This window comes from Accipiter gentilis, chromosome 2 (assembly GCF_929443795.1).
Source record: "Accipiter gentilis chromosome 2, bAccGen1.1, whole genome shotgun sequence".
In the NCBI taxonomy this organism is placed as follows: domain Eukaryota; kingdom Metazoa; phylum Chordata; class Aves; order Accipitriformes; family Accipitridae; genus Astur; species Astur gentilis.
In genome coordinates, this window is record NC_064881.1 from 47194957 (window position 1) to 47222066 (window position 27110).

The window sequence follows — 27110 nt, forward strand, 5'->3', positions numbered from 1 at the left end:
ATAAAGTTAACATTAGAATAATAAACATATACTACTTGCCTAGCATTTTACTTGTTCACAGTACTTACAAAATCATTAATTTATTACTCAGGCAGAACAAAGAGCTCCATTAACAACTCAGCGTTCACTCGTCTATACCAATTCTGGAGCAGCTACAGCGTTTACCAATACTTGGAAGAGAAACTATGCTTTCAAAAGAACAAAAAGAGGTTCGTCTCTCACTTAATGAGTACTAAAAGGAAGTTGTAATTTCTAAGACTGTCATTCATCAGTGACTTCTCCTTTTAGTGAATTACTACAAAGAAGGGTCCACTGATAAAAGAATTGTATATTATAAACTTTTTAAAGTTTAGTCTGCTGCAAATTCCGTAACAGAAGGGAAAAAAATGATGCCTTGAAAGAAAACTCTCCAAATTCCTCTATTCAACTGTGAACACAGTTTAAACAGAACACAGAAAATAACTGAATAGGACTTCAGAACAGACTTTCCGATCAATCTGTGTGATGGGAAAGAAGAAATACTAAAGTATGTCTAGAATATAAGTTGAAATCTAGGTGAAAGTAATTTACCTTGACATTCTTACTGACAGCAGATGGCAAAGAGTTGGGCTACATAATCTGAAAAAGGTGGCACCATATGATCATATCAGATGATGAAAAGTACTCACCAAGAATAATGAAAAAGGTAACTTATGAATATGTAACTTAACATATGAATGTTGTATTTTACATAATTAGATTTGCAAAGTTGTTTTCTTAAAAGCTGCGTATGTCTAATTTCTGTTGCTTCACATCATAACAGTAATTACATACTATCCTCATAAAGGTACAATGCATGCTTAACAACATACAATACAGAAAGTGCAGACAATCCCTGACACAAATGCAAAAAGAAGTTTACAGAAAAGCCTTTTTACTAAAAGGAATACAAATATGTTACAAAGTACTAGTCTCACTGTGCTCAGAAATACAATTTAGTGAAGGTCTGATAGGAAACAAAGATTTAAGAAAGGCAGATGCATGCTGCATGCCTGAGAAATTCATTCTGTACAATGCAAATAAAATTAGAATGGCATTTTGAAACTTGATGTAGATCTGATATTTATTCATCTTCTTTTGATGCACTGTTAATTTTAGGCATTGTGTGAAATAATAATCTGGTGCAATTTTTCCTCACCAACTATCTGAGGAGATAGCAGTTACACTTGAATACTATATGACCATTATTAGAAATATCTTCTTATGGTGATGAAGTTAACATAGCTACTGAATTACTGCTGGTAAATAAATGAAGAAATATCACATTCATATGTTAATGATAAAAAAAAATCCTGTAAGTATGATATTAGAGTGTTTTTTATTCATAAGCACATAGTTTTTAAATTCCAGAAATCATAACGATTGGAAAATCCTAGTAGTTGTCTTACTTAAGAGGTCTGCCAACCATATAAATCCGTTGCTCAGTAAGGGTCTAAAAGAAGATATAATTATGAAGTCTGAATTACTTTCAACCCATTGCTAATACTACCAGGGATTCCAATTATAATAATTTAAAAATGGAATGAACGTAACTTCTTCCACTGCAGAGTAAAATTTTTCTGTATAACTAATTCAACCTTTGACTACCAGACTGTTTTATTTAACAGTGCCAATATCAAAGCACAGTTACAAATTATTTCCTTTTTGGAATAGAACTATTAGTATTATCTGAATCATAACAAAGAAGTTAGACAACTCAAAAAGCACACCACCATTCCTAAGCCTCAAGACACACCCCCATCCATGGTATCCTGGTTGCTTTCCACTGCTATTACACAATCTTCCCACTGCTATTACATAGCTCAAATTAAAGCTATTAGGAAGCAGACCTTTCTACACTTGACCTTTAAAATTAATGGACCAATGTCATCATCCTCTATCACATGCTGAGTTTATCCACATATGACTTCTGGTCTATTCTGCACTGAATAAAATTCAGGGTGGCAGTTGTACAGTGACCATTATGAAAACAAGCTATGTAAATCATTCTATACACAATGCAGAATCATCACACTACAGGTTTTATTAAAAAACTAAATTACTTTGAAAATTACATTCCTCTCAATTTATGAATGTACCTTCTCCATCTTTGTTTATGTTTGTGGGTACTGTTAGAGGTTGGAGCGGAATAATGATGTCATCCACGTTGGTCCCTTCTCCTGTATGCTTCTCAGAGACATGAGACAATAGTTCAGATTGATTTGGTGAAAACAAGTTACAAAGCTTACACATGAAGATGGAATTGATCCCTGAAAAATAAGTTTAAAAACAAGGAGTCAGTATTTCCAAAATTGTTTATTTTTATTACCACTAATTATTGAGATTTTGGTTCAGCTAACACAGTAACTATCAGTTAACTTAAGACACTTAATAGACAGTAATGAGTTGAAAAAAAGAATGTTACTCTGTTAAATTAAGGCATTCATAATAAATCCCAAAATGAATTAATTTAAGAAATGGTTAAACTCCTACCCAGATCCTCACAGGGCAAAAAATTTCTTCTGGCTCAAATCTTAGAAATTTTCTAACAAGACCCAAAAGGAAGCATGATAAAGACTTTTTTTTTCCTTTCCAGCCTCAGACAACATTACAATTTCATATTTTTTCAAACATACAATAGAATTATATAAGACATTAAGTCATTGTCCAGGTTTGTTGTGTATCACATTGGTATAAATGCAAAACATTTTATCCTTTAGAAAGCAGCTCTGAAATACAGCTGGGCTCCAAATCCTAATTTATGTTCAGAGACCTCACTGTTCTTTCCTACATGTGCTTAACCTTTCTACTTACCTCACCTAAACAAGCCTAATTCTCTAATTACCTGTGTAAGTGCTGGAAACAAAAGGAAGGAAGGAAGAATTAAATACCATAAAAGATAAAAGGAAACTTTTCCTTCACCACAGTAACATTTGTTAGAAAAGAAATATATTTTATAAAATTGTATGCTTTGATGTGTCGCTTTTGCCTTAGCATGTTACCATGAGCATACACTGTGAGTTAAAAATGTTAAGAGCATCATTTCCGGGGTCATTATCCTTAGATATGGCTCTGCCACTAACGAAAGATTGGGGAGGAAGGTCAAAACATCTGCAGCACAGTAGACCGCAAAATGTTGCATCATATGACAGTCACAGCTATGCAATCACATCATCTTCCTTTCTCCTTCTGGCCATTCACTTCAGAGCTGTACAAACACACAGTTTTTTCTTCTTTTATCCCAATACATGAAAAAAATATCAGACCTCATCTTGACCCATCTACATAGAGAAAAATGGGCAGGAATAGGAGGAAAATTTAAGCAGGGGAAAAAAAGTTTTTCTCTCAAAACAAAACACATCATGTCAGCCTCAGAGGCAACATTCAACATTAATGAAAACATTTAGTATCTCATATGCTTTGACATATAAGTGGTATGAAAAATTCCTGTTGATTCAAAAAAAACCCCAACAAACTAAAAACCTTCAAAGCAGCAGCAAATGAAGAATTTAATTAAAAACTTTCCTTGGTCAATGCTTTAAACAGAAATTTTACAGAACCTTTTAGACAAAACTTTGTGGTTTGTTTTTTTTAATTCACAGACACTAGAGGTGTGATGTGAAAGCAAAGCCACAAGAGAGTAAATAAAAATAAAGAAGGGTTAATACAAAGTTAACAACACAGAAAAGCCCAGCTAAAAACACAAACTTTTGGCATAGAGTTAATTCAGAGGACTTTGTTTGCTTTCTAAAATTGCTGTCACTTTTTTTAATGGTTTGATTTTTCAACAGACCCTGCTCCCTTCAGTGTCCAATGAAAACCAACAACAACCAGGAACCAATTTTAACAGCACACTTGTTCTTCACCTACATATATAAACTCCTGGCCCAGAGATTGGTTTCAACTGCTCCTCTCCCTCCACCTCCCTAAGGAAAATTAGGGACATACGCTCCCTTAAATCAAACTGGAACAACCAATGTTATTTGAGGTACAAACCAAACCACAGATTAGCCGGATAAGCACAGAAATAAAGTGGTACTTTGTGAACTTTGGGATGAATCTGGGGGGAAGCGAACAAGGAAACTGTATTTTGGGACCCGTTTTCAAAACAATCCCAAGCAAAGATCACTAACCCTGTTCAACATTATTCACCTCCTTTCACGACACACTAATTATACGGTTCTCCCCACCCAAGAAAAATCCATCTTTAAGGTGTTCTGAATGTTAAGAACAGCAGAGCTGGCTCTCTTTTACAGTTATTTGCACCTGAAACTGTAACAAAAGCCTCCTCATCTTCAGAAATAACTATCTCAAAACCAAAAGGCAGAGTACGCCTTCACCTCTTTTAAAACACCTCTGAAAAAAAATTCAAATACTGTTCCTGTTTTGAAATATGCTCTATATTACACAAGCAACTATGTAAAATGTATAGTACACTCAATGTGTTCTTAGGAGCTTGGTATGGTTCCTTCTCAGACATTTTGCAGTCTTGAGCACAAACACATTTCTATTTTGACTGCACTATGTTTATAATGGAAATGTTCCTTTGAACCAGTTCCTTTGAACTATTTCTACTCTAGTTAGCATTATTCTTTTTTTAAAAAAAAGTGAATGAAGCCTGTTATTGACCCAGTGGATGACAACTGTTCTCTCTAAATGTAAATGCACATTTAAGATTCACACTACAAAACCTATGAGCATTTCCCTAAAGGTTTAACTAACACTGAAGATTGAAATTCCATGATTTAGCTGACACTTCTATTTTGAGGTTTTATTTGCAACTGTTTCTACTTCCTAATCTGCTAGTCATTTTCCCTAAAAGTTCAGGTTTACTGCTTTGTGTCTCCTGTCTTCTCCTTCAACGGCTGTAACCAGTACTCACACACCACTTTATCTCTTGCTCCTCCCAGTGAGGACTTGGAAATGGGCAGAAGAGCAAGAAGAATCCCCAAAAGTTTCTGTGGTTGTTTAAAGTGCCTGACTACACAAACCGTCACACAGGAGTAAAGCTGGAACAGAACCAGAAGTGAACAGACCAGGTGGCAGGGAACAGTGTATTAGTGAAGGTTCAGAAAGCATCAGGAGAATATGCAGAAGATACATGTGCTTTGCTCAGAGGTGAGATGGAAACAAAACTAAAGAAATTATTTCAGGAAGCATGACTGGAAAAGGAGGTCAGATAGCAGAGGATAAACCGTGCAGATCAGGGGCCTAAACAACTAGATTAGGAGTAAGCAAACAATAATTGATTAACCAGTTGCTAATTAGGTGGTGTAGCAACAGAGGAATGAATTATAGTCAATGAAGTGTAAAAATCAAATAAGCAATGAGTTAATTAACTATGCAGGGAATCAATGATTAATTAGTGAATAATTAATTATGTAGGAAATCAACAGAGCAATTAATTAGATAGCAATTAAATATGCAGAGAAAGAAAGGAACAGTAATCAAGTATGCAGGTAAACAAACAACAGGAATTTCAGCCAAAACCAATTTGGAACATTTCGTTGACTAAACATTCTTTGTGTTAATTAATTATCTTCAGTTCACTCATATAAACTGTGCAAAGTGTACACTGAAATAAATAATACCAGTTATTTTCTTCTTAAATGGAAAAGTAAGCTGTAATGTAAGTGAAGCCATTTATTTTTTTTTAATTCTTCTAAAGACCTCAGCATATTTCTTAATTTGTCAATTTTTTTCTGTATATTAAGCATGTATACAGCAAAGGGAGATTAACAAATAGATTACTAAAAACAAATAGCAAGTTGCAAACTTGGAAGCAGGTTCCCTTATTCCCAATCCCCTTCACAAAGCATAAAACAGTACCTGTGCTTTTTTGCTTTGAAGTTGGAGCGGGGAGGAGAGAAGGGGGGCAAAGAAGCAGGTACCTTAGAAAAATCACTGAAATTAACAATATTTAAGGGAATCAGGTAATATATTATTGTTATATATACTTTTGATCATTGTATGACAAAACCTAGTCCAGAGTTAATTTTAACTAATCAAAAACTTTCATTTTGCATAAAAAGTAGGCTAGGGGTTGGGTACTGTTTTGCTTTATTTTTAAATAACTATTTTCACAAGAAACACAGAGAAAGGAAACAAATCTGTATTTATATGCCATAAATCATTCTAATGTATCCAAAACTTTTCACCGCTCTTTTCAATGCAGGCAACAGTTAAAAAGTTCTGTAATAGCCTTTGAAGTTCTGCAACTGTTAAAAGGAACTAGAACTGTGTAGTTAAATACAAAAATAAAAATTCACCAGATATCTATTGGCCTGTGGAATAACAAAGTTGATAGTGCGCATACTTCTGCACCTGGTCTACCTTCCTAAAATACACAGCAATAAAGTTCAGAATATGAATAACTACTTATTTCCTTCTAAACTTACAAGAGAGCTGAAAGAAACCTTGCTGCCTCATCACCATCAAATTCTTAACAACAAGAACTTTGTGCAATTTAAAATCTTATATGTCATTCTTAGACTAGGACTTTGTCTTACTGGTGGTTGTTTTTTTTCTTTGTTTTGTTTTTTTTTTAAATGACAATTAGGCATTTGTGATTGTATTACAGACAATTAGTAATGCTAATGGTGAAAGTGAAAAAAAAGTATAAAGTATATTAAATCTAAAACATTTCCTCCCATCTTCAGCATATGTAATATAATCTTTATTCTCAGTTTAGTAACTCCTTTATCTCTCAAGTTATCGTAGTGTTTGTTTCCAATTCTTTTTTTTTCCCTCTTCCTATCACACATTTTTAAGCTTTCCCTTTGTCTCCTGCATGTCTTACACCATGCTCTCTACCAGACTCTCTCATCTCTCTCCCCCTGTTCCTTACTATGCACTTCCAAGCTTTCAACATAACTACTCATGTTGACTTTTACTCCTGTTTCCAACCTCCCTTTTTCTCCTAGGTACAAGAACTTTGCCCCTCTCTGTTCAGGCCTGGCTGGAATCCAACAGTACTCATTCTTAGCTTAAAATCTTAAAGGTAACATAGCTTCCAGGTTTCACAAAATTTAGACAGGCCTGATCTAAAGCTACCACAGTCTTCATTGGGCATATTATACCATACAGCTACCAGACACTGCCTCACTGAATCCTGCTAGAAAATTCAGGTATTCTTAACTCAGATTAAATAAGTAGCAATATCTTTATTTCCAGGGTTAATACCCAGTTACTGTACAGAGAAAACCACTATGTCTCTTCTCCAGCAGTACTTCCTCCTGTACAGACACAATTTAAGCCATTGCTTTGCCATTTTCTACTCCAGCAAAACAGCTAGAGGATCTGCATGTACTTAGCCACGGACGTGGTTCCTCACATGCTTGATCCTAAACTCCCTTTCCTTTTATTTTCCCATCTACAAGCACATCAAGGTTTGCAAAGAAAAGCCTTGTGGTGGTGTTGGTTCCTTTAGGGAACCTGACAGAATTATTAGAAGTACAAACACATGCCTTCAGCTCAGAATCATGTCCTTGGGTCTACTCTCCTCCTTCTAGTTCCACAACACCGGTTCCTTCTCCAGTGCCTGGCTGCACTTCCAACTTGTTGCGGGTCACTTAACTCCCTGCTCCAGTTCACCAGCAGCTCAGCAAAAGCTAACAGGGAGCAGTGCAGTGGGAACACAAACCAGCCCTGACGCTCCATCGCTTCACTTGATGTTTAGGTCCACAGGACGGCCCACTCTTCACCACTCAGGTCTTCCAACTCTGCAGTAAGTCATGTCATAGCATGCAGCACTTGTTACAAATTCAATTATTAGGTGAGGAGTTTGAGCATTTAACATCCTCTGTATGAAAGCTCTTAAAAACAACTATATGAAAGTTCTACTTTTGTGCATCCAAGGGTACAGCCATGAAAAAGAACGTAGTGAGCCAAGAATGAGATGAGAAATAGCAACTTCTTAAATAAGATTTTAATCTTTTTATCATTTACAAGGGTAAGTGGAAGGTGAGAGTCTGCTTCATTAAGGCTATCTGATCAAGAATATTTTCAATGCAAAGGAGGTCAGTAAGTTAATAGGATACATGATGAACAAGAATTCAGAGACACAAACCTGGCAGACAAGAGATAACAGTGACAATGCCAACGACCAAAAGTCTCCAGTTACTAATTGATGGGACACTGAGAAACTGCATGCAGAGCTTTGGAGAAGTCCACCTCGACTTTCTAACTGGCAAGAAAAGGGAAAAGCAGAGGAACAGGAAGATTTGGAATACTTGGGGAGCCATCTGTGGGACTATGTATATTTGGGTTATATGGCAAGGTTTTGGTAGCAGAGGGGAGGCTGCAGGGGTGGCTTCTATGAGAAGACACCAGAAGCTGCCCCCACGTCAGACAGAGCCAGTTCCAGCTTGCTCCAAGACAGACCCAATACTGCCCAGAGCCGAGTCCATCAGTAACGTTGGTAGTGTCTTTGTGGTAACATATTTAAGAAAGGATAAAAAACGTTACACAGCAGATGGGAGAGAGGAGTGAGAACATGCAAGAGAAACAGCCCTGCAGACCCCCAGGTCAGTGAATAAGGAGGGGGAGGAGATGCTCCAGGTGCCAAAGCAGAGATTCCCCTGCAGCCCCTGGGGAAGACCAAAGTGAGGCAGGCTGTCCCCATGCAGCCCAGGGAGGTCCACGGTGGAGCAGATCTCCACCTGCAGCCCAGGGAGGACCCCACACTGGAGCAAGCGGATGTGCCCTGAAGGAAGCCACAACACATGGAAAGGAGCCCACACAGGAGCAGGCTCCTGGCAGGAGCCACGGCCCATGGGAGGGGAGCCCAGACAAGAGCAGGTTTTCTGGCAGGACTTGGTGGGGACCCACACTGGAGCAGTCCATTCCTGAAAGACTGTACCCTGTGGAAAGGACCCACACTGGAGCAATTCATGAAGAACTGCAGCCCATGGGAAGGGCCTATGCTGGAGCAGTTCATGGAGGACTGTCTCCTGTGGGAGGGACACCACGCTGGAGCAGGGGAAGAGTGTGTGGAGGAAGGAGCAGCAGAGATGAAGTGTTACAAGCTGACCACAACCCCCATTCACCGTCCCCACCTCCAGCCACTGAGATAGGACCACTGTATGTCCCAGGTGTAGCTACTGGGGGGACTGGGCTGAGTGAAGTAAGGGGCTCAGCACCAGCAGCTGGAGTGGGATCATGGGTCATAGACTGTGTGCCTGGTGCCAGCTGCTGGGCAGGGGTGGGATAAGCATCTGCATCTTCCCCAAACCTGCTGCATGGCTGTGGGTGCCATATCGGATGGGCAGAGGGGTCCTGCTGGTACCTGGGAGATCTGTGAATATGCACGTGCTTTGTGCACCTAGAGAGCGCCGTGTGTGTGCTTTCACTAGTGAACTTCAATCTCTACCAGCCAAAGAGGAGGACTTGGCTGTCTCTACTTACATGTTACATAAATCCTATACATAGGTGCTGTTGAAGGCAGTGCCTCCCATGTTGGTGTCTCGTGTGTGGTGTGTGCAGAGCGTGTCTCTGGGATACATACTCGGCTTGCAGCTGGTTGAATCTGCAAGTGGGAAAGCAGCAGCCATGTCCATCAGCCTGTGACAGGGACTCCCTCAGGATATCCCCCACAATGTTGTTTCTGATCTTTCTCCATCAAATTTTAATTCCTTAAGGTGTGCTACTCTCAAATCTCCAAGCCCATACCTATAAAAACAGCTCTGCTCATGGACCAAGTAAAAGCAAATCCTACAGTCCCACCTAAATCTCTCCTACAACTCAGCACTGGGCTATATTCAGAGATAACTGCCTAAAATCCAGCAATAATTTTAAAATATTCCTAAAACAATTACTTATTCTTATAGAAACTACCAATATCTAACATCTTAACAATGTCTACAAATAGCTAACACAAATGTTATAATGCAATTAGAAACAGACTGTATTTTCATCTACCAGCAAAGCACAGCACTGCATTGCTGTCCAACAAGCTTATAAAAAAAGAGGTATTTGTTACTTCAGTACCTGACTTCCTCTCTTTCCATTGCTCTCCTCCTGCACTGTTACCTTGAAATCTGCAATTATTAGATCACAATTCTATTAACTACAAGTCATCTTTATTCAATGGAGTTAAATTTTGCATTACAATACCAAACATGATAATAATATGCTAACGTGATAATTACTGAGAAAATACAAGGGTTTCTGTTCAAATCTCAAGTGCAATGAAAAGCGGGCACAATTCTTCCAATAAAACTAATGTTTTTATTAAAGAACTCTTCATAGACAAATGCTAAGCACGTAAAATATGGAAGTGTCTAAGAACAATAAACAAGACTTTTCCTTGATAGCTTCTTTAGGTAAAAGTATTAAGATTGTGAGATAACGGTTAGTATGAAAGCAATAAGTAAAAAAGCCAACGATTTGTGTTTAATACAAGCAACATTATCTCAGTAAAAAAATGGTTTGAACTGAACATAAAAGAATTGGCACATATGGTACAATGAACTATGATATCCTATACTAGTGTCAAATGCATTAAAAAATTTTCTTAGACATCAGATCGTATTCCTCTGTGCATGTTAGAAATATTTTTCGTTTTCAATGCTATTTCAAATATATGAAATTTTCAAAAACACATTATAATGTAGCTCTGATTTTTATTGCTTCAACTGGAGGGACTTTTTTTTTGCTGTTGGGTTTTTTACTTAAAAACTACTTTCATATTTTTAAAAAAAGAAATCCAAATATTTTTTTAAAAACACTGAAGTTTATGATTATTTGTTTTTCATACCTTCGAGTAATGAGTACCATTCCATAATTTCACTAAAATGTAAGTAACTGTCAGATGCATTTTTCTATCTTACAAAAAAGGATCTTTAAATGAATGTAAGTTTTGATTACGTGCACTTTAACCTCAGAAGGCTATATTTAGCCACAGATTTATTCCTTAAACCTCCCCCTTGACCATATAATGTTTTAGTTATCATTTTAATAAAGATGGTGGTATAAACTAATTTTATTTCTCTTCATCTGATAGAGTAAAAAAATTAAATAAATCAATACTTGTTTCCTGCTATTTTCTCTATTTTGATTCATCAAAATTAGTATGCAGGATTATGGCATATCTCCAAATCACAAGCATTACCCTCAGTAAGCATTAAGGAAAAAAGTACATAAAACCTGCTACTATTTGCTACCATTAGAACAGCAGCATCACAAGAATCCCATGTTCAAAACTAACAGATTAACTGTACTAAAAGCAGCAGGCAAGACAGAATAGAAAGCTGTTCCTTCATCTGAAGTTGAACTATTCTGAACAGTAAGCAACTATTTTTTAATTCACCACTATAGAATGACTACTGAGACAAAACCCACAATACAGAATAAATTCAGTCAAAGAAAAGGAGCACCTGACCAAGACTGTTCTCACTTTATAGTTGTAGGTAAACTACAACTATAGAGGCTCTCAGACATTACAGAGAGGTATACAGTATGTAAGACTAAATTATACTTAAGTTTGTAAATGTTTCTGATTAAGAAACTGCATTTAAAAATCTATGCAATACAAATATACTAGGACAGACAAAACAAAAGCAGAAAAAAAAAAAGCTCTAGTTAAGGTGGGACATGAATGCATGACAGTGCTGTTGTGAGCAGAGCTAAGCTGATAGTTTTGCATATACCTAAGGGAACATTACAAGTTGAGAAAAAATAAATAGAAGCATCGGGCTTCATCCAACCCCAAATTTAAGATATTATGAAAATGTTTTTAAATTCAAGACTGAAGGGTAGGTCACAAGTGCAAAAGACCACAGAGATCAAGGTGATTCACCTTGCAGTGGTAAATGAAGGATGACACAGAGGTTAGCAAAATTTTAACTGGAAACAAAGAACAGTTGAAACAAATTGTTGGCTTTGTTTTCCATTTCTTTATAGTTGCTTTTAAAAAGATAAATCTACATACTACTACAATAATGCAAGAAGCCTACTAAGGTGTCAAAATCAAAATGCCTAACTGTAGACACGGATTATTGGCAGACATGCATTCAAACAGGTTCCTGAAAAATATTTTTGTAATGCCAGTGGCACACTACCACATCAAAATTTTGAGGACAGAAAGTAGGATGGATTGTTTGTGAAGCAATGCCATCTGTTAGAAGCAGCTTAGGTTCAAATCTGATTAACAGGCTATTTTAACGAGTAACAGTATCCCTGAGGAATGAAACATTCGCATTATACAGAAAAGCACAGTGTTAGGACTACATGAGCAACAGTCTGACCACAATGGTAAGAGTGACTGTTACACACTGAAGGGGATGAACAGGTTACAAAGACACAAACAACAATATATTGTAGGCTTCAATTATCCTTATGCAGATCGGTTAAATGTCAGGTCAGGACAGGATGCCAAGATTAAATGTTTAGACACCATTAATGACTGCTTCACCCAGAAAGCAGTCAGGGAAACCAGATGAGGAGAACCAGTTCTTGACTTTATCAGAAACAAAACACAGAGCCCTATTTAAAGTGACACTACTTGAGAGTTACTCTGTAATGGTGATGAAAGAAGTACTCAAAAATTCTTTAAAAGAGTGATAAAGACTGAAATGTTTGTGTTTAGCTTCAACAATGTGAACTATATAAAGATAAAAAGCATCTTTAAGAAAACAAAAACAAACCACAAGAAGGACTAAAAAGGTTCCAATTACAGTTAAATCCTTGAAAGCAGCATGAAAGCTATTTAAAAGCACCATATTTGATGTTAATCATCAAAGAATATTTTAGAAAAAAAAAATCTAGCACAGCTCAACAGCAGTGAAAGGAAGCTTTAGTAGAAGAAAACACCATTATAAAAGTTAAAGTTTTGTCAGACAATGAAAACAAAAAAAAGATTTCTGAGGAGTGGAGAAAAGGCAAAGTGTAAAATGAAGAACTATGAAATCACGTGTGTCATGGAGGAGATGACCAGCAAATGATCCCTCTGAAACTACTGTCTGCTCTTTTAGCTGATCTCTCCCTGCTGCTGCACTGGGAGAAGCAGAGAAAATGAAAGCAAGCACGGTTCCTCATATAACTCTAAGGTGGGTACACATCTGCTTGGTGTTAAAAATTCTTGGAAGGAAAGTTCATCAAGAACTAGGTAAGTGGAAAGACACTAGTCAGGGCTCAGCAAGCCCATAAGAAGGCCTAAGAGAATATTTTTGACAAATATCACTGTGTGCTTGCCCTGTTCTTACACTTCTCTATTTAGACATCCATCATGAGTCACTGTTAGAGACATGATATGTCAGGCATGCCACAAAATTAAAATCCAGATCATTGATACTTTCTTGGCTTTTTTTAAATCACAGTAAGAGCACTACACAATGTGGACTTTAATGCAGCTCAGTTACTCTAACATTCAAATACTATAATATTTCACCAACACAACACAGTACCTCTGAAAATCTCCTAATACATGACATAAAGACATCATTATCTCCACTACAAAGGCAGAGAAACAGACTAATAACAGGCTACAGTTCTGCCTTTTGCTAAATCAATTTTAGATGGTTAACTTGAGTTACTGGAAGACTAAGTATCCAGGTTACACTGACTGGCTTCAGACTTGTCTCGGATATTGCCAGAAACCAGAACCTGCTTCATGCCACATGATGAAACAGCCACCCCAACAGGAAAAGGGCATAAGGCTCTTATCTCTCCTCTTTGAAGTGTGTTCTCACACTGTCACCATAACCGTACATATTGTATTTATCTAGTCTGTTACTAGATTTGTTAAAAGAAACTTGTGTTTAGAACTACTGAAGTTTAACTAATGAAGGCAAATGAAAGCATATGTTTGTTTGGGGGGAGTTGGGGGTTTTTGGTTTGTTTTTTGTTTGTTTGTTTGTTTTTTTACACACACCAGCTTTACAAATGCTCCTGGAAAAAGTTACATAAAGTTCTTCAAAAGAAGACAACTGCCTACACACATTTATGTTGGCTAAAATACACAAAATTCAGAACTGGATTAAAAAGGATGTTCTAGTAACTAGGAAATGAAATTATTTGCAGCAGTTTAGAATGTTTGCTTTATCGAACACATAAACAAGGTAGCTTTTTCATCATTAAATAAAAAGCCGTAACAGATGTGCTTAAAGTAAGACACTTTTTTAATGTTTTAAGATCGCCCTCATGTGGCTAAATGCAACACTGCTGAAGTTACCACTATAACGCACTCTCGTACAATAAATATCGTACCGTAAGTCACACTACCAGAGATACCGAAAACACTTGGAACCTCTTAAAGAATAAGCACGAACTACATGATCAGCCACCGACTTCAGGATGCCCTGGTTGAAATGCTCCAAACCTGATTTTTGGAAGCACGTGTAACAGGAATGCATGGGAAGCCAGTTCAGCAGTTGCAGTATCAAATATACCACACACTTGCTACAGTTCTGGGTTCAACTACCCTCAGAACATTTTTTTATTAAAAGAAGAGTCCTTGAATAAATACTAATTTATTAGTAGCTATAGTAGTACTACTAGTAGTAAGAGAATTAACTTCTCATCTAAAATTGGATCAGACAATATAAAGCAGTCTTGGAATGCTTTTACAATAGTACTCATTTAACACAACACCTGTTAATTATTTTGCTATTTAGATACAAGTTATTCTCCTGATAGTGCTACTCTCTTTGGCATAAAATCCTGTTTGAGTTGTAAACTAATTGTCTGTAAATACTTCATAGGACAGTTAGAAATAACTTAGGATTCTAACAAATAAAACGTCATCTCAGGGAACGACAACCAAAAGCCGAATTTGAGTATACGGGGTAATTAACCAGCGTTAAATTACTGCAACATCTCTTCACAAAATTGTACTGCAACAAACTTGTACTGCAACAAACACATAGGGATTGTGAAATGCAGCAAGCGTGTGCACCATATTACTACAGCTATCACGCCTGCATAATCTTACTTACACGTGTCATGAAAGTCAGGCCAATATAAGGCACATAAAGGACTGAGATGACAATGCACTGGAAGCATCTAACTTTAGCTTGTTACGTCCCTTCTGCAGCTGAACTCTTAGGCTCGAGCTAAAGCTATTTACAGAAGCTGTCAAAGGAAAGCACGAGCGTTTTAAATCCAGACGTGCACTAGTTCAATACAAATGGTAGGCAGCCCGGCAGCTGCTCTTTTCCGGGCCTTCCCCGCCAGGCTCCCGAACAGGAGCGGCGGGAGAGGCAGCAGGCCACCGCCTCCTCCCCTACAGGGAGACCGCGCTGAGGCAGCCCCGCCGCCTCCCCACACGCAGACGGCGGCCCGCGGCCCTCCCTCACCCCGCCACCAGCCACCCCCCCGGCCTAGGCCCCGGCCCCCCGGGTGAAGCAGCTCCACAGCCCCCGAGGGCGCCCGGCAGCCGCTGTGTGTCCCCCGGCTCCCCCTCTACCGCCAGCGGAGGGGCGATGGCGGTTGGGGTGAGGGGACTACTTCTCGTGCGGATGGAGCGCGACGACAGATCTGCCGCCGGAACTACTTTCTGTCCCTGTTCTCCCCCCCCCCCCCGTCAGAGCCGGCCCTGCTCTAAGCGAATCCGTGCGCGCTCCGCCGCCCTCCCCGGCCCGCCGCTTGCGGCCGGCCCCGCGCCGCCCCGCTCACCTGCAGCCGCAGCCTCCATAACCGCGGCGGGGAAGGGGCGGGAGGGCAGCGGGGGAGCTGACCGAGAGCCAAGCGGCGCGGCCTGGTTTAAAAAGAAAAACGGGGAGGGGAGCGGAGGGGGGGGGGGGGGAGAGAGGAGGAAGGGAAAACCAAAAAATCACTCCCGCGCCAGAGGGCCGGGCTCCCGCGGGCCGCGCCAAGGCCCCGCGGGCCTCCCCCTTTAGGTAAAGAAAATATTATTTTAATCGGTGGGGGCGGTGGGGGCGAGACTAGCCGGGCGGCGGGTTATGGCGAATCTGCCGCGTCCGACACGGCGGCTTCTTCCTCAGCGACGTCGCGCAGGAGAGCGCGAGGGCAGGGAGAGGGCGGGGCGCGAGGGCAGGGAAGGGAGCGCACGCGCCGCCCAACGGCTGCCGCCGCCGGCGCCTGCGCAGTTGGGGTGTCGCCCGCCGCCGCGGGGGCAGGCTGAGGCTGCCGGGTCTCCTCAGGCGCTGCCGGCGGGTTCCCGCCGCCCGCTGAGGGCTGGGGTCCCGGCGGAGAAAAGTGTGTGTGTGTGGGGGGATGATCCTCCGGCCACCGCCCGAGCCGCGGCTCTGTCTGCTGGGGTGAATTGTCCGTGCCCCTCTCCACCGCGGGAGCCCGGAGCAGCCTTCTCCCTGCCCCGGGACCCTGAGGAGGATGGGCCTTGCACAGTCGATACTGACACAGCTCTTCGATCTCGAAGCCCCTTTTAATTTATTACCACCCGTGGTTACGAAGCTGTGTCGTAATGACCCTGGTCCAAGCTTGGCGGAAAATACGGTTTCCACCGTATTAATAAGTCCATAAACAAACATTGATGCATTGCTGTGCAGATGAATATTTAGCCTCATGGCTAAGACCCTGACTGCTCCATAAGTTATTTTCCAGAGGTTTCACGTTTGCCATGGAGACCAGTGTATCAACGTGTATCAATAGTCTGGTGAACCACATCATTTTTTGATCCAGCTCCGACATCATGAATTTGGGTATTAAATTATTTATTAAGTTATTGGTTTGGTTTTTTTTCTTAATAGGAGCTTGAAGACAGGTAATTTCCATGACACAGCACAACTAGTGCTGCTGGAATACTCATAAACACCCACTTCTGCCTCATTTTCTGTTTTGTTTTCTGTTTTGTTTCCACCCAAACAACCACTGAAAATCAGTTTTATCACCGTCACTTTTAAATCATGACAAGTGTTGTATGTATTCAATATTAATGAATTTAGTGTCAAATTCCGTAATGTCTGTTACTGTAGTTAATTTCAGTACAAATGACTGGGTAGGAATCTCATTATCCTTCCTAAATGTTAACAGTATGATATTATTTTTTTGTCATACTGCAGATGTACTCAATTAAGTGTAAAGAGTAAAAATCGTGAAAACAATAATTCATTTCAGCATTAATTACAGTAATAAACCTAAATAATTTCCTGTTGTAAGAGAAATAATGCATATGTATTAACAGAGAAACAGCTTATATAAAATATTTTTTAAACCACTCCATATATCTCATCGTGACAAGTAAAATTCAGCCACAGGCAGAAGGCCACAAAACCTATGTATTTCCTAGTCCAACAAAACGTTTTTTAATATAGAAAATATCTATATGATGATTCACATCATAAATATTGATTCCAGAGCCCCAAACCCAATTCACCACAGCTCTGGGACTGGGCCACCTCTGCCATCACTTGGGCATTTTTTGAGCATTTCTGCTGTATTCCACTGTAATGCTACCAGTGCAATCTTGCTCATCTTCCTTCCATGGTAGAAGCAGCCTCTCTACCACCATCCCATCTCAAAAAACAGGGGGAGTGAACATCGGCAATTATTTTCCTCTTTCTCTCACGCCTTCTCTGCCGGATGCTGAAATAATTAGGATCTTTATCCTAACAGTCAGCCTCACAGTTTTACCCCATACGTTATTCTTGTAAGAGTCTTTTGGCCTATATACAGAAAAGTCCATCACGTTTAAGGCCTCATTGAAGCAAATGCCTTTAGATCAGGTACAAGAGAAGACGGAGAAGAAACTCCAGCCCTGTAGCCAAAAGGAAGGCAGGTCTCTCTTACTTAACTCACCAGGACACATGGAAAGCAGCAGTCAAGGCTCTAGCAGGGGTGGGAGCGCAGAGATTTCAAACAGAAACGTTGAGTACAAATGGAAGCAGAAGAAGCTGAAGAAGAGCGTACGCTCAGCAGGTCATTGATACCGTGGCACATCTATGCACAGCTCCCCAAGACGCCCAGATCAGGAAAGCAGAGGGCAGACAGCACCCAAAGGGGACCGGAGACAGTAAATCAGCTGTGTTGCCTAATGACTCATGGGGTGGGGCAAGATGAATGCGCAAAGATGAAAATTACCGTCAGCTCCTAAATAGCACAAAAGACACATCCAAACACCAAGCTTGCCAATCAAGGAACAACCAGGAGATACGATGATAGGGACTCAGCAGCCTGTGTCCCTTGTTCTCCACGTTACCACAAGTAATTCTGGTCGATTACCTGAACAAACATCCGTGGTGCTTATGCACGTGACAGGGCGAGTGTGAGGAAGTAAAATTATTTGCATGTAAAAGACAGTCACCTTTCCTAGCTGGTGCCATGTTCTGTTCTGTCACACTACTTGCAGCATTAACCAGTCCTATGTTGACTTTTGCTACGTTAGCTGCTACAGGTGCAGGAGGAGGGCTTGGCCAGAGCCACACTGAGCCTTGGGCCCCAGCAAGGAAGACTTTGACTAAGCAGCTGTACTCCGCCAGCATTCGCCCCATCAATACTTACGTTAGGTCGTACAGAAACGTGTTCTTTAGAATGTATGTCAGGGACCCAAATACAAGTAGTTTGGGTTTGTGTGGCGGGGTCTTTGGTAGTGGGGAGGGGCTGCAGGGGTGGCTCCTGTGAGAAGCTGCTAGAAGCTTCCCTGGCTCCAAGTTGGGCCCGACTCTGGCCAAGGCTGAGCCCATCGGTGACGATGGTAGCACCTCTGGGAGAACAGATTTCAGAAGGGGAACCTGCAGTGAGTGAGGGGATTGGGATGTGAGAGGAACCCCTCTGCAGATACCGAGGTTAGCGAGGAAGGCGGGGAGGAGGGGATACCCCCACAGCCCATGGTGAGACCAGGCGGCAGGCTATTCCCCCCCAGTCCATGGAGGGGAGCGGGGGAGCAGATGCCCACCTGCAGCCCGGGGAGAGAGGAGCCCACGCCGGAGCAGGGGGATGGATGCCCCACAAGATGGCTGCCACTCCGTGGGGAAGCCCATGCTGGAGCAGTCTCTGACTGAAGATCAACCCGCGGAAAGGACCCATGGTGGAGAAGTTCACAGAGGACTGTCTCCTGTGGGAGGGACCCCACAGTGGAGCAGGGGAAATGCGAGGAGTCCTGCCCTTGAGGAGGAAGGAGCAGCAGAGACAAGATGTGATGAGCTGACACCATTCCCCATTCCCTGTCCTTCTGCGCCACTGAGGGGAGGAGGTAGAGAGAACCAGGAGTGGAGTTAAGCTGGGAAGGAGGGAGGGGTGGGGCGAAGGTGTTCTAAGGTTTGGTTTTACTTCCCATTATCCTTGTTTTGATTTGATTGGTAGTAAATTAAATTGATTTTGGTTTTTTCCCCAAGTGGAGCCTGTCTTTTGTCCATGACCATAAGTGGTGAGTGATCCCTCCCTGTCCTTGTGTCGACCCACGAGCTTTTCTTTATATTTTCTCCTCATCCCACCATGGCCGGCGGGGGGAGGAGTGAGCGAGCAGCTTCATGGTGCTTTGTTACTGGCTGGGCTTAAACCACGACAACAAGGCAGAAGGGAAGAAAAACTAGACCTTTCCAGAGGCTATGGTCACACTTCTCTGCTAATTTATTTAATTTGTTTCATTTGATGTGAATGACAGAGCAACATTATAGCAGAATCACACACAGATATTCTGACCTGATGAGAAGCAACAGTTAGCAGTCCGCTTTTGTCTTCAGCTTGCTGCTTTGACTCACCCTCTTCACCTTGTGGACTCCTAGTGCTCCTTTTTCCCCCCTTCCTATCCCTGCTCACTACTGCACCTACCATCTTCTGGAGAATTTTTTCTACTAGGAGCAATAAAGATGAAAGCATATTCATGCTCAGGCACTTACCACCGTTGAAAGGAAGGGACTGTGCTCTTTTTAGGACATGAGTAATATTCATCCTTACCTTGGCATTGAAAGAACATTCTCCGGTCCTTGAGTCACCGAGCCTCACTACAGCAAGTAGGGTGGACTCTCCTGCCAAGAAAAGTGCTTGTCTCAAATCTTTCACATAGTTGGAACCACTGGCTGAGCATCAATATGACACGACTTGTTACTTTTTACATACAGTTATTGCATACAGTTCTTCTTTGCACAATCGCAAGCCTGTGTAAACAGCCACATTAATAAAGTCTTGTTCTTTACCAAAGACAAAAAATCAGAGCTTGACTCTGAGCTTTGGTGTCTGGCGCAGTCAAAATGTTCTGGGAGCTCTGTCTGTTGGAGATCAGAAGAGAGGGGGAAAAGTGATCACTGCTGGGGTGCCTGGCCAGGTCAGAGAGCCACATTAAAGCAGTATTTGCAACTCTGAATCACAATTTCCACAGCTTAAACAAAAATACCTTCAAGTTCTTCCAGAAATTACACCGCTTGCCATCATATTGAAACCTACATAACTCATCACCAGCATGAGTTGAGATGCATCTCACACAACAGCTGATCCAGCTAACAGGATAACTAGCATCAATTGTAAGTGCCCTCTCAAAGTAGACAACAGCCCTCACCTCAAGAGGGAACCTGATCCTGGTCTGCTTATTCATCTTTTTGTCCTAGTTTCCTTATTGACTAAATTCAAGGTCCACTCTACCCATGCATTCCCTGTCTCTCCTGCGTATCTCCTTGTCTGACCTCTTTTGCTACGTTTCAGCTCCCACTCCCAGTTTTCATCTGCAAGAATATATTTCCTATTTTCCTCAAAGGCTCTTTCCAGGTACTTTCTGCACTTACTCTCCAACCCCAGCTTTGGTCTAGCCACTCGCAGATAAGCTTCTGCACGCACAAGTGTTCATTAAATACAGCTACCTGCTCCCGCTCTTCAGTCCACTGAGCAGTTCCTTCTTCTAGCTTCCACATCTAGCCAGTATCGGTTGACTTCTTAACCAACTCTTGCATAATAATAATGGAAAACCCTAGAGAGTGCTAGAGAATGCAAAGTTCACATACAGAGTGAGTTAAGTATTGCATAGGGCTTCAGCAATGGAAAACCCTAGAGAGTGCTAGAGAATGCAAAGTTCACATACAGAGTGAGTTAAGTATTGCATAGGGCTTCAGCCTGCTTCTGGAGCTGGAATTCATGATGAGAGTGCAGATGCCCTTATTGAGGGCACAGCAGATACAGACTCCTCCTTTTCCCGGTTACATGGTTTTGCTTTATTCACAAGCAATGGGAAAAGCATTTTACTTAAAATGTGTATTCACAACTGTGAAACCAGAGTGCACCTTGCTTAGCTCTTCAATAAGAGTGGTCCCACAGAATTAAAGTAGTAAAATCAATAAAAAGAATTAGTACTGCCTTGTACAGCTTTCATTTCCATTTGGTTTTGCATAAGCCATTTCTGAGAATCTTAACATCACAGTCATATACTGCATTTGTGCAGGATCTCTGACTCATTTAACATTGTTGATGGACCTGACCTAGATATGAATTATGGCTACACAGCAGAGGGGGTTGTCTGTAAAACAAGACTCTGCCTCATTTGTTACAGAAGCTGGAAAATACTGAGAAGTAAACATGAGGTTTTACGAAGGGAAATTAGTAATAGATTTTTCAGGAGGATAATACTTTTGTCAAAGAGTTCTTTTATGATATAGAAACAATGCTCATTAATCATGTCTACCTCCTGTTCTGGTTGCTCACCATGGCATCTTGCAATATGCTTTGAAAAGTATCATGTATTTCTATAGCTGAAAATTTTAGCATCTGTGCTTAAATGTGATAATTGCTTTTAAAACCCCTCATCCTAAATGTCTTAAATTGAACATATAAAGTTAGCGAAACTTTCCTCCCTAAACTTCAGTGCTTCGACTTACCCCTTTTTCCCCACAAGCATTTTGTGAAAATAGAGCCATTCCTGTTGAAGCAGCAAATCAATATAAATACCCCATAAGCATCCACAAGAAAAATTAATATAAGCCACAGGGAGGATGCAAAGCTCTATATAGGACACAGACCAAGTGCTATTTAATTGCCTAAATGAAGCAGTCATCCTGTGAGAGAAAACAGTAAATTATGTGATCACAGACCTAAGGATCTGCAACAAAAAAATATCAGCAAGAGGATAAAAACAGAAGTATGCTGACAGTCTTAACTTCAATACTTAATGAGCTTCCAGTGCTTGACTTTCCAACCTTACTGATTTTTAATTATGTTAGTATTTTTTAATTAAAAAAACCTTTTAGCATCTTATGAAGTAGAATGCATAAAGCATTCTAACAGAAGTACAGAACTCAGAGATATGACAAACTAAATATCATAAGAAATCTTCAAATCAACTTTGTGCACACTTGCTGTAGAATTGAAGAAACTAACCCAAAATGTCTGTTGGGGTTCATTACTAATATAAGGAATGCTATAGAACATATGCACTTTACTGCATGTGAGTTTACTGTACTTGCTTGCAAACCATTTTTTGGGAAGTACACAATTCTCACTGGAATCATAGTGTTGTTCTCTGATTTCATATTTTTTTTAGAAGAGCAGTTTGACCAAAACCAGTTTTAGATAAACATGGTAGGTATATTCTTAATACAGTGAGATCACTTCACAAACTCATGTGAAGATTTTTCCCACTTTTTTCATGAGAAAGGGCATTGCAGCGTGGGACAGTTGTGGTCTAAATCAGATAATTCAGAAAGTCTTATGAACAGCACTACTTTTATATGATTCTTGTCCTTTTGATTAGCACATCAGAAACTATGATTCTTTTCTCTAGGTATAAGAAGTATTTTATTGGATGTTATTTAAAGTATAAAACATTGATATACTAAGTTGTTATCCTTTTATGTAGTTAAAATATTTTAATTGAACATAACTGATCTTTGATAGAATTAGTCTTTCAAGCTGATGTGTTAACACTAATTAAAGTATTTACTGCTTGAAGCCCCCTTTGCATGTTCCCACTTTGAGATGCATCTTTATTACTGTTGAACTTTAAAAAAAAAACTTCCAGAATTTTGTTGTTGTTGCTGTTGTGGTTTTTTGTGTTTGTTTTTTTTTAAATTGCTAGAGCAAAAGTTTCCTCCTCCCCAATACTGAATGCTTGGAACAAAAAATACAAATATTTACAAAGATATTTCTCAGTTTGCCAGTAGTACCATACCATAAATTTTAATATTTTGCATTTGTCACATGTCCCAGCAATTCATATTTCTAGACTGCCCTTGGGGTCGTTTTGAGGACATAACACTCATTACAGACATTGCAGAAATTTAGCCAGAGCTTGGCCCATGTGGTTACACCATGACACCCGTTTCAGTAGCTACACAGTGAAAGTGGGCTGGGAATCTCATTAGCCTGCAAATAGCCTAACAACCAGTGGCACTGCCATTAAAACAAGTTTTCAAACTACACTCTCAAAACATACTCTAACGCCCGCTTTACAATCCTGAAACTGGACAACCCGTTCCTCAGTCACAAGTCTAGCCGTGCAAGATATGGACACTTAATTCCAGGCTTAACTTCTTCCATGCAGGTTGTTGTAGTTTCCTGGTGACAAAATAGCCCGATGCTCTTCCCATTCTTCCCCGCCCCCTCCCGAGCTGTTCAGTCCTCCTTGCCAGTAAGTTTATTGCTATCTAACTATACCTGTTAAACTCTTTCTATATAAACAAGTGCTCTATTTCAATTTGCACAACAATCTAGATACAAAACTTGTTTAAAAAGTTATTTGTAACTGTGATGGGTTGACCCTGGCTGGATGCCAGGTGCCCACCAAAGCTGTTCTATCACTCCCCCATCCTCAGCTAGACAGGGGAGAGAAAAATATAACAAAAAGCTTGCGGGTTGAGATAAGGACAGGAGAGATCATTCACTAATTACCATCATGGGCAAAACAAACTCAGCTTGGGAAAAATTAGCTCAATTTATTACAAATCAGCCAGAGTAAGGTAATGAGAAATAAAACCAAATCTCAGAACACCTTCACTCCACCCCTCCCTTCTTCCTAGCCACAACTTCACTCCCGGATTCTCTACCTACCCCCGCCAGAGGCACAGGGGGACGGGAAATGGGGTTTACGGTCAGTTCATCACACATTATTTTCTTCCGCTTCATCCTCCTCAGGGGGAGGGCTCATCACACTCTTCCCCTGCTCCAGCGTGGGGTCCCACCCACGGGACACAGTCCTCCACGAACTCCTCCAACGTGGGCCATTCCCATGGGCTGCAGTTCTTCACAAGCTGCTCCAGTGTGGGTCCCTTCCACGGGCTGCAGTTCTTCAGGCACAGACTGCTCCAGGGCGGGTCCCCCACGGGGTCACAAGTCCTGCCAGAAAACCTGCTCTGTGGGCTCCTCTCTCCACAGATCCGCAGGTTCTGCCAGGAGCCTGCTCCAGCGCGGGGTTCCCACAGGGTAACAGCCTCCTTCGGGAACCCACCTGCTCTGGCGTGGGGTCCTCCCCGGGCTGCAGGTGGAGATCTGCTCCCCCGTGGCCCTCCCTGGGCTGCAGGGGGACAGCCTGCCTCACCAGGGTCTTCACCACGGGCTGCAGGGGAATCTTCGCTCCGGCGCCTGGACCATCTCCTCCCCTCCTTCTGCACTGACCTGGGGGTCTGTAGGGTTGTTTCTCTTACATGTTCTCACTCCTCTCTCCAGCAGCTGTTTCTCTCCGCATCCCAACTTTTTTCCTTCTTAAAAATGTTATCACAGAGGCGTTACCACTATCACTGATTGGCTCGGCCTTGGCCGGCGGCGGGTCCATCTTAGAGCCGGCTGGTATGGGCTCGCTCTCGAACACAGGGGAAGCTTCCAGCAGCTTCTTACAGAAGCCACCCCTGTAACCCCCCCCCCCCCCCCCCAAAACCTTGCCACACAAAACCAATACAGTAACCTCAATTATTTCTCTCAACCAGCCCAGAGGCAACTGCACTGAAACAACTGAGCAGACAGGGGAGAGTAGGAATGGGGATTGTATCACCATTCATTGATCCATTACATTTTGTCTTTAATTTTAGTCAATTAAACAGGTTTTAAACCAATCAGTACAACTATCACCTTTCATTTTACACTGTAGAGGCAGTCTTAATCCATCACTTTCATCTCCAACTCAGAGACCTGGGCCAACATGTATTACCACATAGGGAGCATTTCATTATTTTTAAAATGAAATCACCATTGTTTAATAAGAGCAAAGACTAAATTTTAAGTAATTAAGTAGTTCTTCCTGGGTTTTGTAAACCGTTTTTCCACTAAGAGAAAACTAGCCATATTTAGAACTATGGAAACTTTCAACAGTGTCCACTGTAAAGATAGATTCTGGGAAAGGACGTGAAGGAGAGCATTCTCAAAATATTTTAAATATATAATTTCAGGTATGTAAGTTATATAATTTGAGTTAAATAAAAACATGGGATTCTTCCAAAGAGAAGCTCAAAGCACTATAGTAATCAAAAATATTAAGTATTTAAAGTGAATTTACTTTCACCTTCTTGTGCATTACACTGACCTTTATCCCTATTCTATCAGTATGATCATCTGTGTGGCAAAAGTCAGTCCGCCACTACACAGGTTTAAGAGTAATTTTCAAAGCTATTCAGCACATATTTTTTACCACACTTCTATTTTACCATTGATTTCCAAGGGAAAAAAACTCTAGCTGATGCTGTGCATTTTTGGAAGTCCTACTTGAAAATGCAAAGAAAGTGAATGCCCAGAAATTATAGGAGGCTGTTTTGCAACTAGTTTTATGCTTAAGAAAGAAAAGTTGTTATTGCTTTACTGTAAATGCTTCATTTTTCCCCCCAGTATCTGTCTGAAGTAACTGTATATGCTTGTTATTTTTATCAGCTATGTTTAATGTGGAGTTCTGTGTTTAGGACTGCATAATTGCTGTTTTCTTGTTACAGAACATTAACTTTATGCTTCCAGTAACAACTTTATAATGAAAATGCTAATAAAAATGGGGCAATGCAAACTGCACATTTACAAATCTCTCCAGAGCTTAGTATGAGACTTATCATAATTCTTGCCATCTCAGGATTGTATAGTCTACTGATACTGATTACACTGCACAGTTAATTTAAAAACTATCTCCTGCAGGCCTGAAAGGCAACAATTATAAATAACTTCAGAAAAAAATATATACGTACTGAAAATGCTTCTAATAAACAGATTCTACTTTTCTCATTGTAGCAATATAATCACTGCAGGACTTAGAAATACCCCATATTAATCACATTTCTGCTTGCAGGTTTATACTGTTTAATCCTATTACAACTGTACAGCATGTTTTTCCTTTGCTAGGTGCTGTCAGACTATCTGGAGACAGCAGCACAGCTGGAGCACTGCAGATTTAAATGGTGTTTTTCTTTGTTCTTTTAAGGACTTTTTGATTGGGGGTTGCTTTCTTACATAGGCTCCTACGAGACAAGAAATTACACTAAAAAAATGAAAGTTAAGAAGAAACGTTATTATGTGCTGTTTCTTCAGACTAGTACAAAATGAACAGCACACAGCTGGACTGATATAGAAATGCATGTGAGAAAGCAAACTTTGCCAGAAGCTTTTCAAAATGTAGAACCATCAAAATAGGAGATTATTTGTATTTGTGATGATATATAAAAAATACAGTGCAACATCTAAACAGCTCCCTGATTTTGTTCTCTTCACCTTTACTGTAATCCAGGGAACGAGGAAATGTATATGTACCAAATAAAAAAAAAAAGTAATTCATAGTACAAATAGCATATTCTCAAAACCACTAAGAGACAGCGGTATTGAAAAACGCACAAAGACAGGTGTAGAAAACAGACATCTTTGTTATCATATTCCTACTGGGAAAGTTGCCACAGCTCTCGCTGAACATTGAGCTATTTATAGGATAGTAGAAGCAGAGAGGAAAAACAGCACCAATCACACTGGTTTTGATTTATTAACTCTACAGTAGGAATTTGACAACCATGATATACCCAAACTGCAAACTATACAAATCTGTCAGTTCCTACATGATTGGTATGATTTTGATTTGATTAGACATTGCATCATACGTTTGGCTTCAGCAGATGACTGTTCTGTTCTTAATCTTCATCAGTTTTCTGCAAGATTAGCATGTCATTAAATACTTCATACCTTAAGTTCCCTCCTAGGAAAGTGAGAGCCACCACCACTACCTACCTAAATAGTTTTATTTGCTCCAATTAAATACTACATATATATATATATTTTATATGCACACCCAATTTCCCACATTC

The 27110-nt window shown here is 40.5% G+C and overlaps 1 protein-coding gene across 2 annotated transcripts in view; it reads right to left on the minus strand.

Moving 5' to 3' along the window:
- The window catches only part of ZFAT (zinc finger and AT-hook domain containing), a 100263-nt gene extending 84532 nt beyond the window's left edge, over positions 1–15731 (minus strand). For both annotated transcript variants that reach the window (XM_049821702.1, XM_049821721.1), the window contains exons 1-2: positions 15631–15731; positions 2118–2288 (exon numbers count right to left, since the gene is read on the minus strand). In XM_049821702.1, coding sequence (XP_049677659.1) covers positions 2118–2288; positions 15631–15649 — 190 coding nt within the window. In that variant the 5' untranslated portion in view covers positions 15650–15731. The remainder of the gene's footprint in view (positions 1–2117; positions 2289–15630) is intronic.
- Positions 15732–27110: the final 11379 nt, after the last annotated feature.